This window comes from Gorilla gorilla, chromosome 5 (assembly GCF_029281585.2).
Source record: "Gorilla gorilla gorilla isolate KB3781 chromosome 5, NHGRI_mGorGor1-v2.1_pri, whole genome shotgun sequence".
Taxonomy (NCBI): Eukaryota; Metazoa; Chordata; class Mammalia; order Primates; family Hominidae; genus Gorilla; species Gorilla gorilla.
In genome coordinates, this window is record NC_073229.2 from 156,060,381 (window position 1) to 156,075,000 (window position 14,620).

The following is a 14,620-nucleotide window of genomic DNA, read 5'->3' on the forward strand; positions in this document are numbered from 1 at the left end:
TCCTTAGGAGATAGGTCTTTGGCCACCTGAGACCATGCTTACAACAGAGGTCCCATAGAAGGATGGGAGATTTTATCAAAAGTGTAGCGATATTTGAATACGTAATTTTGTTGAATATTTCCTGGGAAACTAGAGGTACGAAACAGCTCATGGACTAACACTTTCAGTGTAACATCTCGTTTGACCTGACACCCTTTCAGGAACTTAGCCAGCGCCTAGCTATGTTTTTAATCTGCGTAGCACTTTAAAACAGCAAACACTGCTTTCAGTTTTCACGTGGCCATATCATTTTTGTTACCATTTTAATGGCAAAAAAACACAATTACTTTTGCACCAACCTAGTATTTTGGAACACAGGAAGCATTAGAACAGAAAAGGATCTCAAGGCTCGGCACCGTGGCTAACGCCTGTAATCCCAGCACTTTGGGAGGCTGAGGCGGGTGGATCACCTGAGGTCAGGAATTTGAGGCCAGCCTGGCCAACATGGCAAAACCCTGTCTCTACTAAAAATACAAAAAAATTAGCCGGGCCTGGTGGTGTGTGCCTAAAATCCCAGCTACTCAGGAGGCTGAGGCAAGAGAATCGCTTGAACCCAGGATGGGGAGGTTTCAGTGAGCCGAGATCGCACCACTGTACTCCAGCCTGGGCACAGAGCGGGACTCTGTCTCAAAAAAAAAAAAAGAGAGAGAAAAAGAAAATGATTTGAGCATATTTCCTTGTACCTCTAAGTTGACTTTCCTTCTGATATATATTTTGTTGGTGACCTAAGATATGAAAGGGAGTAAAAAGTAAGGATCTTGACTATTTTGGGTCATGATAAAAGTGAAAAGAGGTATTGCCAGGATCCCTCCTGTCAGAATCCTTGTGTAGTTATCTTGTGCCCCCTGTGATTCCAAGGGGTCATAGACTATTAAAAAAAACACTCTTTCTTAGTTTTCTAGGGCTTCACTCCCAAATTCCTATCAGTTCTCCCGCCCAGGTAGCCCAGGTTGGATAGTCAGTGAGCCTTAAGGACTCTTCAGCACAGAGTTCAGACTAAAGCCTGGCCTGACATGTCTGTCATGGTCCCTGTTTTTGAGGGTGCTGCTTGCCTAATTCAGCAACAGCAGAGGAAGGAAGGGAGGCAAAAAAGCATCCTTATTTTTCTCACTTGAATTTACAACAGCTGCCTAAACCATCTTCCCTTCATTTCCCTTTCCCTGGGTCTGCGCTAGATTTGCCCCTCTTAAAAAGTAGGTACTGCTTGGATCACTATCACCTTGGATAAAAGAGAGTGAAGAGAGAAGGAAGTTGACCCTCACCTAGGTCTGTTTTTACCATTTGTATTCTTTCCATCCAAATCCATCTCCAGCAGCTCCACTGTAGTTAGTAACTCCATTGTGCCTTCCTTTCATTCTGTCCTTCAACTTGGCAGAAATACTCCTGCTTAGAGGGAGGATAAGGAAGATGCATGCCAGCAACGTGGACCTGTCATAATTGGTCAAAGGGAAAAGTTTCTTGTAGCTGTTGTCTTGATTTGAACAATTGGCTACATGCTAGTGTGATTTTTACTCTTTCACTAAAGTCACTGATACCCAAGACTTGTGTCTGGGTCAATTTGGCTACAGAAAAATCCAAGGATCATTTTATACTTGTTTATAAGGTTACATACATTTGAAAATCTTTGCTGCCTTTTCTAATTCACTAACAGTGTGCCAAAGCACCTGCTTTTCTGAGTCATCTTCATTTAAGGTTGAGCCCATTACTTTTCAAATCATATCCATCAATTTGCAAACTGTAAACTCCAACATAACTGGCACACCAAAACCCACTTTATCTTAATACTTAAAAATTCCAGTTCATGTTGCTTGGATAACTTTGAATGAAAGACGTTGTCTTGTTTCATGTTACAGTGAAAGAGCTTATCTCATATTATAGTGAAATAATACTGACAATGATTGAAGATTAAGCTGATTCCACACATTACAGAAAATACACAAAACTGCACAAAAATTTTTCTCAAATGGTTTTGCAAGGAGAGAGGATAAAATAAGTGCCAGAAAGCAGTTTGCCAATATCATTTGTCATTCTGTGTTCTTGTGATATTCATATGTAAAATACATGCAGTTTGTAAGGAAATAATGGGTTATATTCCTATGAGTTCTAATTTAGAAAATTAAATACATTGAATTATAAGAAGCATTTCATGAATAATTTGAACATTGTTGAAAATTAGGAAACATTTATACAGTGACCATTTGAATGATCAGAAAGTATAAGAAGAAATTAATTGTGGAAAATGAAGTGGTAATTAAGAACATATTGGTTTCTGGCCAAACACTGTAGATTTGAGCTATTATTATTTTGGCTTAAGTTGGGTCTAATCTAAGTAGTAGCATTCTGACCTCAGGAATAGATCAGCTAATCTCATTCCCAAAACTTAAAATTGAACGTGTATAGAATTAGGACTCTTGCATTGTTAATGATCTGCAGTTATTTACTGTTCTTTGTATCTCTGACCCTGACCTGTCTTAGTCTAATGTGAATCAGCTCATCGTAGTTGCATCCACTGGCCCTTATCTATCTACCTGTCTGTCTGTCTGTCTATCTTTCTTTCTTTCTTTCTTTCTTTTTTGTTTAACAGAGATAGCTTTATGTATAAATAGCCATTAGTGTGGAAGGTATCACATGAGGTTGTTGCTTCCCATTCTTAGGTCATCAAAGCCTTGCAGAGGGTTGACGGTATGGTTGGTATGCTGATGGATGGTCTGAAAGAGCTGAACTTGCACAGATGCCTGAACCTCATCCTTATTTCAGATCATGGTAATCTGAATTTGCATTATTTACTCTTCAGGATAAAGGGCTGAAGAAAGTTCACTTGATGGTTTCCCAATTTTTTCTGAATGTTATAGTTAATTCTTTTTTAAAAATGTAGTTTCTTATGGACAGTCTTTAGGAAAAAAATACATTAAATATAAAATATAAGTGAAACACAGAATTCACAGAAACCTAAGTGCCTATCAAGCACAATACACCAAGAATTTGAATAGCTAAAAAATATATATTTTCAACATTAAATTTGTATAACTCTACAATTTTAGATTTAGTTGGAACTGATTATTATAGCTTCAATTTTCTTTTTTGGTTGTTGTTTTTGAGACAGTCTCACTCTGTTAGCCAGGCTGGAGTGCAGTAGCATGATCACAGCTCACTGCAGCCTCAACTTCCTGGGCTCAAGTGATTCTCCTACCTCAGCCTCCTGAATAACTAGAACTACTGGCATGTGCCACCACACCTGGCTAATTAAAAAAAATTTTTTTTGGTAGAGATGGGATCTTGCTATGTTGAGCAGGCTGGTCTCAAACTCTTGGTCTCAAGCTCCCACCACTGCCTCCCAAAGTGGTGGGATTACAGGCAATAGCCATCGTGCCCAGCCTTCAATTTTCTTTAGCATGATAAATCTGACTTTAGAAGCATTATATATTAATTTGATAATACTTTAATTTCACTTTTACTTACTGTGATCTTTGTAACACGCTTGTATACAGTTTGGGGACTATAGGAGCAGTGTGCCTACAGAAAATAGAAAATAGGTTCTTTTTGTTTTTGTTCTTGTTTTTGCTTCAGAAATAATTATAGAAATCTGTGTTTAGAAGCAGTCCTAAGAAGTTACATGCTAAAGAAGCTCCAGTCTTGGAATGAGAGTGAATCATACACATACACTCCCAGTTAATATCCTAGGTGGTTTGGGGCAAATAACTGGGCTTTCATATTCGGTCTAAAAATGTGATAAGACATTCTTCTTTGCTCACATAATGATATTGTAATATATAAATAAGAAGAAACATTAAACAAAATTTGGGTGATGGAAAAGATTTTGAAAAAAGTGAAGTGATAGGTACAGCTGAAATTCTGTCTTACCTATCAGATCTTCAACTAACATGAGTGCTACACCCATGTTTAACGAATTTAACCTTGGAAGTGAAAGAAGTTCTGCTCTGCATATTAAATTTTTTGTTAAAGTTACAACATGTTTTGGGATTTTTTTTTCTCCTAGGCATGGAACAAGGCAGTTGTAAGAAATACATATATCTGAATAAATATTTGGGGGATGTTAAAAATATTAAAGTTATCTATGGACCTGCAGCTCGATTGAGACCCTCTGATGTCCCAGATAAATACTATTCATGTAAGTATATCTCTGTGATAACTTTGAATATGGTCATATTAAGAATACCTTCCTTTAGGCCGGGCACAGTGGCTCACGCCTGTAATCGCAACACTTTGGGAGGCCAAAGTGGGTGGATCACCTGAGGTCAGGAGTTCGAGACCAGCCTGGCCAACATGGTGAAACCCTAAAAATACATATATGATACTATACTATATCTATACTAAAAATACAAAAATTAGCCTGGCTTGGTGGCGGCTGCCTGTAATCCCAGCTGCTCTGGAGGCTGAGGCACAAGAATCGCTTGAACCCAGGAGGCGGAGGTTACAGTGAGCTAAGATCATGCCACTGTACTCCAGCCTGGGCAACCGAGTGAGACTTGGTCTCAAAAAAAAAAAAAAAAAAAAAAAGAATACCTTCCTTTAAATCATTATGTCTCTAAACTAAAGGGAATCAGAGTTAATTTTTTTATAATTAAATCTCCAATGCAGAGCTTTTGTACACAAATGGATTTTATGGGACTGGATGCGAAAACACAACTTACCTATTGGTTATTCATGGACTAAGCATAATATTTGATGAGCTTAGTGCAATTTTATGTTGAAGTGTGTGTTTTACTTGTGTGTCAGGATAAAGATTATACTAGAAAAAATGTTTAAGAGAGAAATCCAACTACATTTATTCAAGTTTAATTAATTAATGACACTCCATTAAAATTACTTAGTTTGGGATTAATATTCTGTTGTGAGGAGGAGTGCTGGCAGAAATGATTAATTCTATAGGCAATTGATTCCTGTCCTCCCTTAAACCATTTCAGAAACAATAAAGAATGTATCTTTTACATAGGGAAGAATGAATTTCACATTTCTCTTGACCACATGTGGAACACAAACTGCCAAAAGATGTTTTAAAATATTTATTATTTTGCCAGTCAAGTGTATTTCATAACTATTTCCACCTCTGTTACCTCCCTCTCTTTTTGATTACCATCCATGATAACTTTCAGATGTGTAGAGCAAATTTTGTTTGTCTTTTTGATATAGTTAGTTACTTTGAAACAGAAAGCGAATAAGCTTTTCTGACAATTACCGGAATTGGGTTAGGTTGGGCTATTTGGTAAGATATGTTTCAATAGATAGATACTATTGACTATTAATGAAGAAAATAGATTTCACTGCAGGAAAATGGTTATGCAGATAGATTTACACAGTGTCACAAAGCACAGGCTGCATATGCCTAATACCAAGTTTTAATTCGTATTTTTTTAATTTAGAAAAGTAGTAAATGACTGTTATAAAACCTGTTATAAAAACTATACAGATAGACTGGACATGATGGTGGCTCACGCCTGTAATTCCAGCACTTTGGGAGGCCGAGGCGGGCGGATCACAAGGTTAAGAGATCAAGACCATCCTGGCCAACATGGTGAAACCCGTCCTATGAAAAATACAAAAATTATCCGAGTGTGGTGGCATGTGCCTGTAATCTCAGCTACTGGGAAGGCTGAGGCAGGAGAATTGCTTGAACCTGGGAGGCAGAGGTTGCAGTGAGCTGAGATTGCGCCACTGCACTCCAGCCTGGTGACAGAGAGAGACTCCATCTAAAAAAAAAAAAAGCTCTATAGGCAATAGCAGTCTCCAGAGAAGTTTGGGATGGGATAGCTAAGCTGTACCATACCCTTATCTTAGGCCCTCAAGTTTCCCAAATTAAAGCAAAAACTATATATGTATGTCACTTTACATAAATATATAAAATATATATATATATATAAAATGTATACTCTTATCTGGATAATTTTCTCAAATTTATATAATGTTTGGCTAAAATAAAATCTAGGAAGCTAGACAGTTATTGATTTGTAGTAGAAAGTACCCTAAGTAAATCCATGGGCATACTATGCAAATGCAGTTTTTAAACTGGTCTACTTGCCTTCTCTTTGAAGTTTCCTCATACCCCTCTTATTTGAAAATTCTAGAACTATCATTGAATATTGAAGTATACAAAGTAAAAAGAAACAGCTTCCCACCTGAAGTCCTCCTACTTGACAACTCATTTCCCCTCTCTAGAAACAACCATTGTTAAGCTTGGATTATGTCTTCCCGGATAATTGAGATATTTGAATAATTATTTTTGTTGTTGAGTATTTCCTAGGGGACAAGAGGTACAAAACAGCCTTACAAAACACATACAGTTTTTATTTTTACCCAGTGAAACCATACCAGATCTAGATGGATAGATATTTTGAGGGATGGATGGATGATGGATATTGGTTACTAACTGGATGGAAAGATGGTTGGACAGGTGGATGGATAGTTAGATGGATGAATGGATATGTGGGTTAACAGATGGATGGATAGGTAGATGTTCTGTAACTTGTCTTTCCCTTTAACAATATGACACTATATCATGGGTGTCATTACAGGGTGATCCCTAAAGGTCTGTCTAATTCCTTTCAGTGGCTACAATGTAATGACTTAAATGAACTCTTTAAAACCTGCCTTGGTATTTAAATACAGAGTTTGGGTCTGACATTCTATATTTTTGTATTATGTTTTAATTATAGTATACAATCAACTATTAATTCTTATGTTTGTTCCCCTCCAGTTAACTATGAAGGCATTGCCCGAAATCTTTCTGTGAGTATCTTTATTTTCCATTATCTAGTTATTTTTAGTTTTGTATAATATATATTGAGAGAAAAGTTTCAGCATCTATTATTGGGATTGAAGGATTAGAATATTTTAGTAATCTGGGCCAACATGGAAATGCTGTGTAGTTTAAAGATCTTTAAGGTCGTATCCCAATAATCCAGGTTTGAAAAATTTTTAAGAATTTGTCTATTGGCATTATAAAATTTATATGAGAAGAAGAAATAATTTTAAAACTATTTACAAGAAATAATTTTTAAAGTAGAAGGAAAAACCCTGTAGCTGTACCACCATAAACACCATTCGCGTTATGATATATTTCCTTCCAGTCTTTTTTTATGCCTCAAAAAATTAAGTTTCTGTACTAGTGCTGAGTTATCTATACTACATTTTATACTCATACATTTTAAGTCTGCAAGAAAACTCTTACAATTGCACTTACAAGGATGTTTGAAAATAGAACCATTAGTGGTAACTTGAATATAATCTAGTGACACTGAGTTCTGGGGCTTTTATGCAGTAATAATTATGATTTCCTCTAAATATTTCAAGTAGTTTGGAAGATTTACCTTGTACATTATATAAGTGGTAAGAACTTTTAGCTGTTTTTTCATCTGACTTATTGGGCCAGCTGATGAAATGTTTGTGAAAAAAAATTTCATATGAAGTTAGAAAGCAATTTCAAGAAAAGTTGACACTTTTTATAGATATTAGGGAAATATCTTTCCCTAATAAATATCTTTCCCTAAAAAAGTTGACACTTTTTTAGATATTAGGGAAATAATAGTTTTTCTTTGCTGTTTGCAATTTCAGTGCCAGGAACCAAACCAGCACTTCAAACCTTACCTGAAATATTTCTTACCTAAGCGTTTGCACTTTGCTAAGAGTGATAGAATTGAGCCCTTGACATTCTATTTGGACCCTCAGTGGCAACTTGCATTGTAAGTTCTGACAGTCTCCCAGGTAAACTTAGTCTGATCGGTTAGTGATTCAGGGTAACCATTGGGCCCTTTCTAACAATATTGTTATGTGAAAACTGTATAAGTATGATTCTCTTCACTCTAACCCAGGATTTCTAATGTCGGCCTATGGATGTTTGAGTTAGATAATTCTTTGTTGTGGAGAGCTGTCCTGCACATTGTGGGATATTTGACAAGGATCCTTTACTTCTCCCCACTAGATGAAAGTAGCACTTCTTCTGTAACGTGACAACCAAAAATGTCCGTCAGCATTGCCAAAAGTCCCATGGGGAGGAAGGATCATCCAGACCATCCTTGGCTAAGAACCATTGTTCTGGCTTTTCATATCCATATTGATTACTTCTTACAATCTACATTTGTTACCGCTTGCCATTGCATGTCTCCTGCACATTACAGTATGTCTAATTGTGCCTCCAAAGCCTAGCCAACAGTTGGTAAAAGCACTTTACTTTATAATAATGAGTAACTATCTTCATTATACACAGTTGTTTTTTCATTCTTCTTATACTAATCCATCAATAAACTTTAGTTTATTGGTGTGTTTGGCAAATTATTTGGATGGTTAATAGAGTTAATATCTCACAACTTGTTCATTAACTGTTTTGGTGGTTGCCAAGAAGCTAGTCATGATACATACCCCTGTCAAGCAAAACCTAAGCAGTGAACCAAAATTCAGTAAACAGAATTATACTGTCTCCACTCTTATTGGAGAGCTGGGCTTTTAGTTTTCAAAAAAAATATATATATATGAAAGGAGAAATGGTCCTATCTTCATGAGAGAACTAATATTTAGTAAATGTCTAAACACCATGTTGCAAGCATTTCTTTAGGCAATATCATTGAATTTTTACAAATAACCGACATGAGAAATTGAAATCAAAGAAGACAGTTAAATCTATCTAAACTCACAAGTAGTTAATCACACAGCCAATGTTCAAAACCACTTCTGTCTTGATGCTAGTGGTTTTTCTTCTGTCTACTATATTGCTTATAGTTAATTTGTCTATGAAATAAAAGATAGAGGTGACTTCTTAATGCTTTTCAAAGCCAGGTGGTTTTATTTACCGTTGTGTTGGTTTAACAAAATAGTTACATACTTTTTAATCAATGAAAATAATGTTATGATTATCAATTATGTTTTATGAAAGGACTTTACATTTTTAATTCATATATGTCAACATTAGGAATCCCTCAGAAAGGAAATATTGTGGAAGTGGATTTCATGGCTCTGACAATATATTTTCAAATATGCAAGTGAGTAAACCTATTATACTTAATTGGATTAAATCTAAAGAAAAAATGATATGCAAAGTTTTAGACTTGAAAACATACTGTGATTATATGTCTTGAATGAGAATTAATGAAACATACTTTCATAAAGCTATTTTTCTTTGAACATTAAAGAATTTTGTTAAAGTTTTATATTCATCGGCTATTACTAAAAAGTCAAAAAACAACAGATATAGTAAGGATGTGGAGAAAAGGGAACACTTATACACTGTCAAAGGGAATGTAAATTAGTACAACCTCTATGGATCACTGTATAGAGATTTCTCAAAGAAATAAAAATGAAACTACCCCTAATCTAGCAATCCCACTACTGGGTATCTACCCAAAGGAAAAAAAAATAATCAGTTTATCAAAGACACCTGCACTCGTATGTTTATTGGAGCACTATTCACAGAAGTAGTCATGGAATCAACCTAAATATTTATAAATGGATGATTGGATTAAAAATGTGTGAGATATATATATATATATATACACACACACATACCATGAAATACTACTCAGCCATAAAAAGGAATGAAATCATGTCCTTTGCAGCAACATGGATGGAATTGGGGGCCGTTATCCTTAGTGAAATAACTCAAACAAAAAGCTAAAAATCACATGTTCTCACTTGTAAGTGGTAGCTAAACAGCAGGCAAATACGGACATACAGAGTGGAATAATAAACACTGGAGACTCCCCAAAGGTGGGAGGGCAGGAGGAGTGTGAGGGATGAAATACCACTTATTGGGTACAATGTACACTATTCTGGTGATGGGTAACACTAAAAGCTCAGACTTCACCACTGTGCAATATATCCATGTAACATAACTGTACTCATACCCCTAAATTCATGAAAGTTAAAAAATTAATAAAATTTTATATTCATGTTTCATAAACATATGACATATCTCCTATTATATTTCTAATAATTATTTTTCAAATTTTTGTGCTCTGTTGAGAATATTGCTTTACAGTTGAAGAAAACCAGTGCTATAATAGATAAGAAAGTATCATACTTACGTTCTGAGAAGGATAATATCTTACATTTACCCAGCACTTTAACATTTTCAGAATAAACTTAAAATAATTATTTAATTTGATCCCTGCATCACTGTGTAAGGTGGGCAGGATGAGGTTTATATTGCATGTCATAGATGAAAAAAAAATGTTATCATTCATTCTGTTCTGATTGTCAAATCAAGAATTGTAGTAAAACTAAGAGACATAACCTAGATGTCCTTAGATTATGTATGTGATAGGGTTAAAACTATATTTCCCACAAAGTCCACTGAGCGTGGTAGTTTTCCTCTTATCTTATCATAACCAGTTTGTATATGTACAATGTGGATAACAGAATTTTTTGGACCAACTTGTAGACAGCTGAAATGCACTGATAAACTTCCTTTTCTGGCCATCTAGGCCCTCTTTGTTGGCTATGGACCTGGATTCAAGCATGGCATTGAGGCTGACACCTTTGAAAACATTGAAGTCTATAACTTAATGTGTGGTAAGTGTGAACAGGTGCCTTTTTTCCCTTCTGAAAATAGACCTGAAATAGGATTATCAAAAGCAGGTCACATTGTAGGCAACTTTGTGGAGATGATGGTGAGGCAAGACAGATTTTTACCTTCTTCCTGACTCTCAGACTCACTGAAGAAATGTGGGGAACATGTCATCTTATTACTTATCTGTTCGTTCCACTAGGCTGCTTGCTGGTTAAAGTACACCACTCACAGCAGGGTGGTCTGCACACCCCCACTGCCCAGCACTTTGCTAGGCCCTCGGCTTAGTGATTTGATTCTTGACTCAGAGCAGTGATAGAAGCCAGAAAAAGGAGATTGAGGGCAGTGAAAGATGGACAAAACTTGTGGAACTTCTGGTAGCCATAATGGTTGAATATAGGTCAGTGTCAAGGTTGTAGAAATGAAGGAGGACCCATTAGGGAGATTCTTGGTTTACTTTGTACCTTCTGAAGTAGTCCTTTTGTGGTGAAGCATTGTGTGTTTTAAATATTAGTTTCTTATTCTGATAATGGTCCTAGGCATCTGCAAAACCTTAAATATGTCTTAAGTATAATTCTTTTAGTGGGAGTCTATATAGTTTAAATGAGTTAACGTATCCTAAAATACTTAAAACAGCACCTGGCATATAGTAAGTGCTTACTACATAAGTATTTGCTGTTATTACATTTAAGAGCATGAGTCTTAGACTCAGACAAAGCTGGTTTTGAATTCTAGATCATTTAGTTAGTAACTTTGAGACTTGGGTAAAACACTTTGATTACTCATCTACCAAATATTGATGATAACTTATAAAATTGTTTTGGGGAATAAATAAGAAAATATGTTAGCACCATGATTGGCATAAAATATGCATTCAACAGGTCGTGACTGTAGTTATTGTACACTTTAAATATCAGAAATTTTGTAGTGAAATACAGCATACATATCAGTATTTCTATTAAAAATAACCTAATCTTAAATACTCTAAAACCCAAGAGAGTTTTATACTTTTATTTTAGTTAAAGAGTAAATGACTCATGTATTTGGTTTTAAAAAAGTAAAGATCATGGCACAAGTCTACTATTTGTTTGATTTGAAACATCTAAGTAACTCTACCATCTTGAAATTATGCAGATTTACTGAATTTGACACCGGCTCCTAATAACGGAACTCATGGAAGTCTTAACCACCTTCTAAAGAATCCTGTTTATACGCCAAAGCATCCCAAAGAAGTGCACCCCCTGGTACAATGCCCCTTCACAAGAAGCCCCAGAGATAACCTTGGCTGCTCATGTAACCCTTCGGTAAGTATCGTCAAGAAGTTTGGTCCAGTATGTATGGTTTGATAGCACCCTCTGCATAGCATGTGCTATAAAAATACTTAATAATCAAATTAGAATTTAGGAGTGGGGGTAGGTAAACATGTTTTAATTCTAGGGGGCACATGTAGATCTTTTGTGATATATCTTTTCTCTTTCTAGTTTTTGCATTTTCCACTCTATTTTTAATTCCTTAGAGCTGTGACTTGACTTGGGTGCAGGTGTGGTGAAGTCTAGTTAGTTGACTTGGGTACAGGTGTGGAGAAGTCTAGTTCAGTTCTTGAGCATCCTGAATTAGGGAATCTGTGCTGTTAACTCTAGCAGTGAGGTGATGAGCACATAGTAAACCAATCACAATGTACCTTTTTAAAAATACAATTCAGACTGTTTAAATGTAGGGAGAAAAAAGATTTCTTGGTATGAAATGAATATATTACACTGTCCTTTTTTACTTCCATGTTAATATGTCATTATTATAAAAAGATAAAAATACTAGACAAGTGATGAACAAAATTGATAACATCCATGAGGGCACCTGTAATCCCAGCTACTCGGGAGGCTGAGGCAGGAGAATTGTTTGAACCTGGGAGGCGGAGGTTGCAGTGAGCCAAGATCACACCATCGCATTCCAGCCTGGGCAACAGGGCAAGACCCTTTCTCCAAAAAAAAAAAAAAAAAAAATTATATATATATATATATATATATATATATATAGCAATTTGGAGAGTAGTTTATTTCATGCTTTACATTTTGTTTTAGACTTGAGTTAGAATAGCAGAAAGACTGTTGGGGTATATAGATGAGAATTATAAAGCAGCAATCATATTCTTATTTTTTAATTACTGGTGTGATGCTTATACTAACAATTTTGTCTTTTGCAACTGTCATTCCTCTCCTTCTGTCCTTTTCATCAAAAATGTAACTTCTGTCCAGGCATGGTGTACCACACCTGTAATCCCAGTACTTTGGGAGGCTGAGGTGAGAGGATTGCTTGAGACCAGGAGTTCAAGACCAGACTGGGCAACATAGTGAGACCCTGTCTGTACAAAAAACTAAAAAAATTAGCTGGGCATGGTGGCATATGCCTGGAGTCCCATTTACTTGGGAGCCTGAGGTGGGAGGATTGCTTGAGCCCAGTAGGACAAGGCTGCAGTGAGTCATGATTGCACCACTGCACACCAGCCTGGGTGAAAGAGCAAGACTCTTGCCTTTAAAGAGAAAAAAAAATCCACTAATACAAGACTATTATAAATGATCTTTGTTCTATGTTGGAATAATCAATCTATAGCGGTTCTATGTTACAAAATTTAAAACATGTCTCACAGTCCTTAAAAATAGTTTTATAACCTTTTTTAGATTTTGCCGATTGAGGATTTTCAAATACAGTTCAATCTGACTGTGGCAGAAGGTAAGGCTTGCTACACATTCAAGCTCGGAATGTGAAGCAGGCATTTTCTCAGTGTGAAATGCAGAGAACTGGCTTGGGGGTATTATTTGAGAATAACCAATAAAATAAAGGGAGTTCTGGAGGACCACCTGATGAAACATAGAGGTTTCTTTGCTTGACAGTTTAGACTGTTAGGCATAAGGAAAGGAGATATTTTGCAGTGGATATTGTATGTAATGTATTTAGTGGAAGCTGAATCATACTTTATGAACATGATGGAGGTGTTCAAAAATTTTTGATGATTTCTGTAAGTTGATAATAGAGATTCAGATTCCCATTTGAAATACCTAAGTTTCTATCTCACCTGGTTCTTAATCATACAAGGTTATATATTGATTTATTGATCTAAAGTTATTTCTGCATCACTTTTGACCAAAAATCAAGGATACACAGACAACTGATGAAATTTTTTGCTTATGACTTGAATGTTTGGAGTCACTATAATACACTCTCTCAGCCTTAAGTTACTTGGCACACATTTTTTTTCTACTAGAATAAAGAGGTAAATTCTGCATTAATTCTGATGTAAGCTTGTCTCTATAAAATCCCTAGGTAAATGCTGGAGTTAGGAAAATCTTTGATATCTCCAAGGTGGCAAAGTATTGTGGTGAATGATGGCACTTTCAGAATTGAGTAGATCCAAGTTTGAATATGAGCTTAGGTACTATATGTTCATGGAAATAGTATTCCCTGTCAGCTGCTGTTTCCTTATCTGTAAAATGGGCATATAACCTTAATTCATAGGGAAATGTAAAAATTAGTTATATGATGTGTACCAAGCCCTTGACATTTGGAAAAAGGGCAATAAATAATATCTATATTGTTATTGTTTTATTTAGTTTAGTCTCATAATTTCAATTCTGAACTTCTGCTTTCCAAGTACACATATCATTAAAAAAATTTGCTTTCTGGAGTGTGTCCTAAAGAATAAGTAATTAAAATAGTGCTTAAGAATTTTTGGTAATATAACTTTGAATTAACTGGAATATTTAGCAATTTCATATAGTGTCCTCATGGTATCTTGATATTACATTGATTTCAGAATCTTTATAGGCAAAAATAACAGTGAACCTCACTTGTCTTCTTAATTGTTTATGCTTCTACCCTTTGTAATCAGTTTTTTAAATAGTTAAAAGTAAATCTTCAATATGATTAAGTAGAGGAAAGGATTAGATGAGTGTATCACACTATATATTATCATATAATGCACACTAACTACATTTATTTTCATCCTGTGACCCAAGAGAAGATTATTAAGCATGAAACTTTACCCTATGGAAGACCTAGAGTTCTCCAGAAGAA

The 14,620-nt window shown here is 35.6% G+C and overlaps 1 protein-coding gene across 1 annotated transcript in view; it reads left to right on the top strand.

The window, feature by feature from the left end:
- ENPP1 (ectonucleotide pyrophosphatase/phosphodiesterase 1) overlaps positions 1–14,620 on the top strand; it is an 81,512-nt gene that overhangs the window by 55,692 nt on the left and 11,200 nt on the right. The window contains exons 12-20 of the mRNA XM_019030063.4: positions 2,694–2,802; positions 4,037–4,168; positions 6,752–6,783; positions 7,609–7,736; positions 8,960–9,029; positions 10,470–10,557; positions 11,687–11,856; positions 13,228–13,279; positions 14,563–14,620. The exon at positions 14,563–14,620 is cut by the window's right edge and continues 97 nt beyond it. Of these exons, the coding sequence (XP_018885608.3) occupies positions 2,694–2,802; positions 4,037–4,168; positions 6,752–6,783; positions 7,609–7,736; positions 8,960–9,029; positions 10,470–10,557; positions 11,687–11,856; positions 13,228–13,279; positions 14,563–14,620 (839 nt within the window). The remainder of the gene's footprint in view (positions 1–2,693; positions 2,803–4,036; positions 4,169–6,751; positions 6,784–7,608; positions 7,737–8,959; positions 9,030–10,469; positions 10,558–11,686; positions 11,857–13,227; positions 13,280–14,562) is intronic.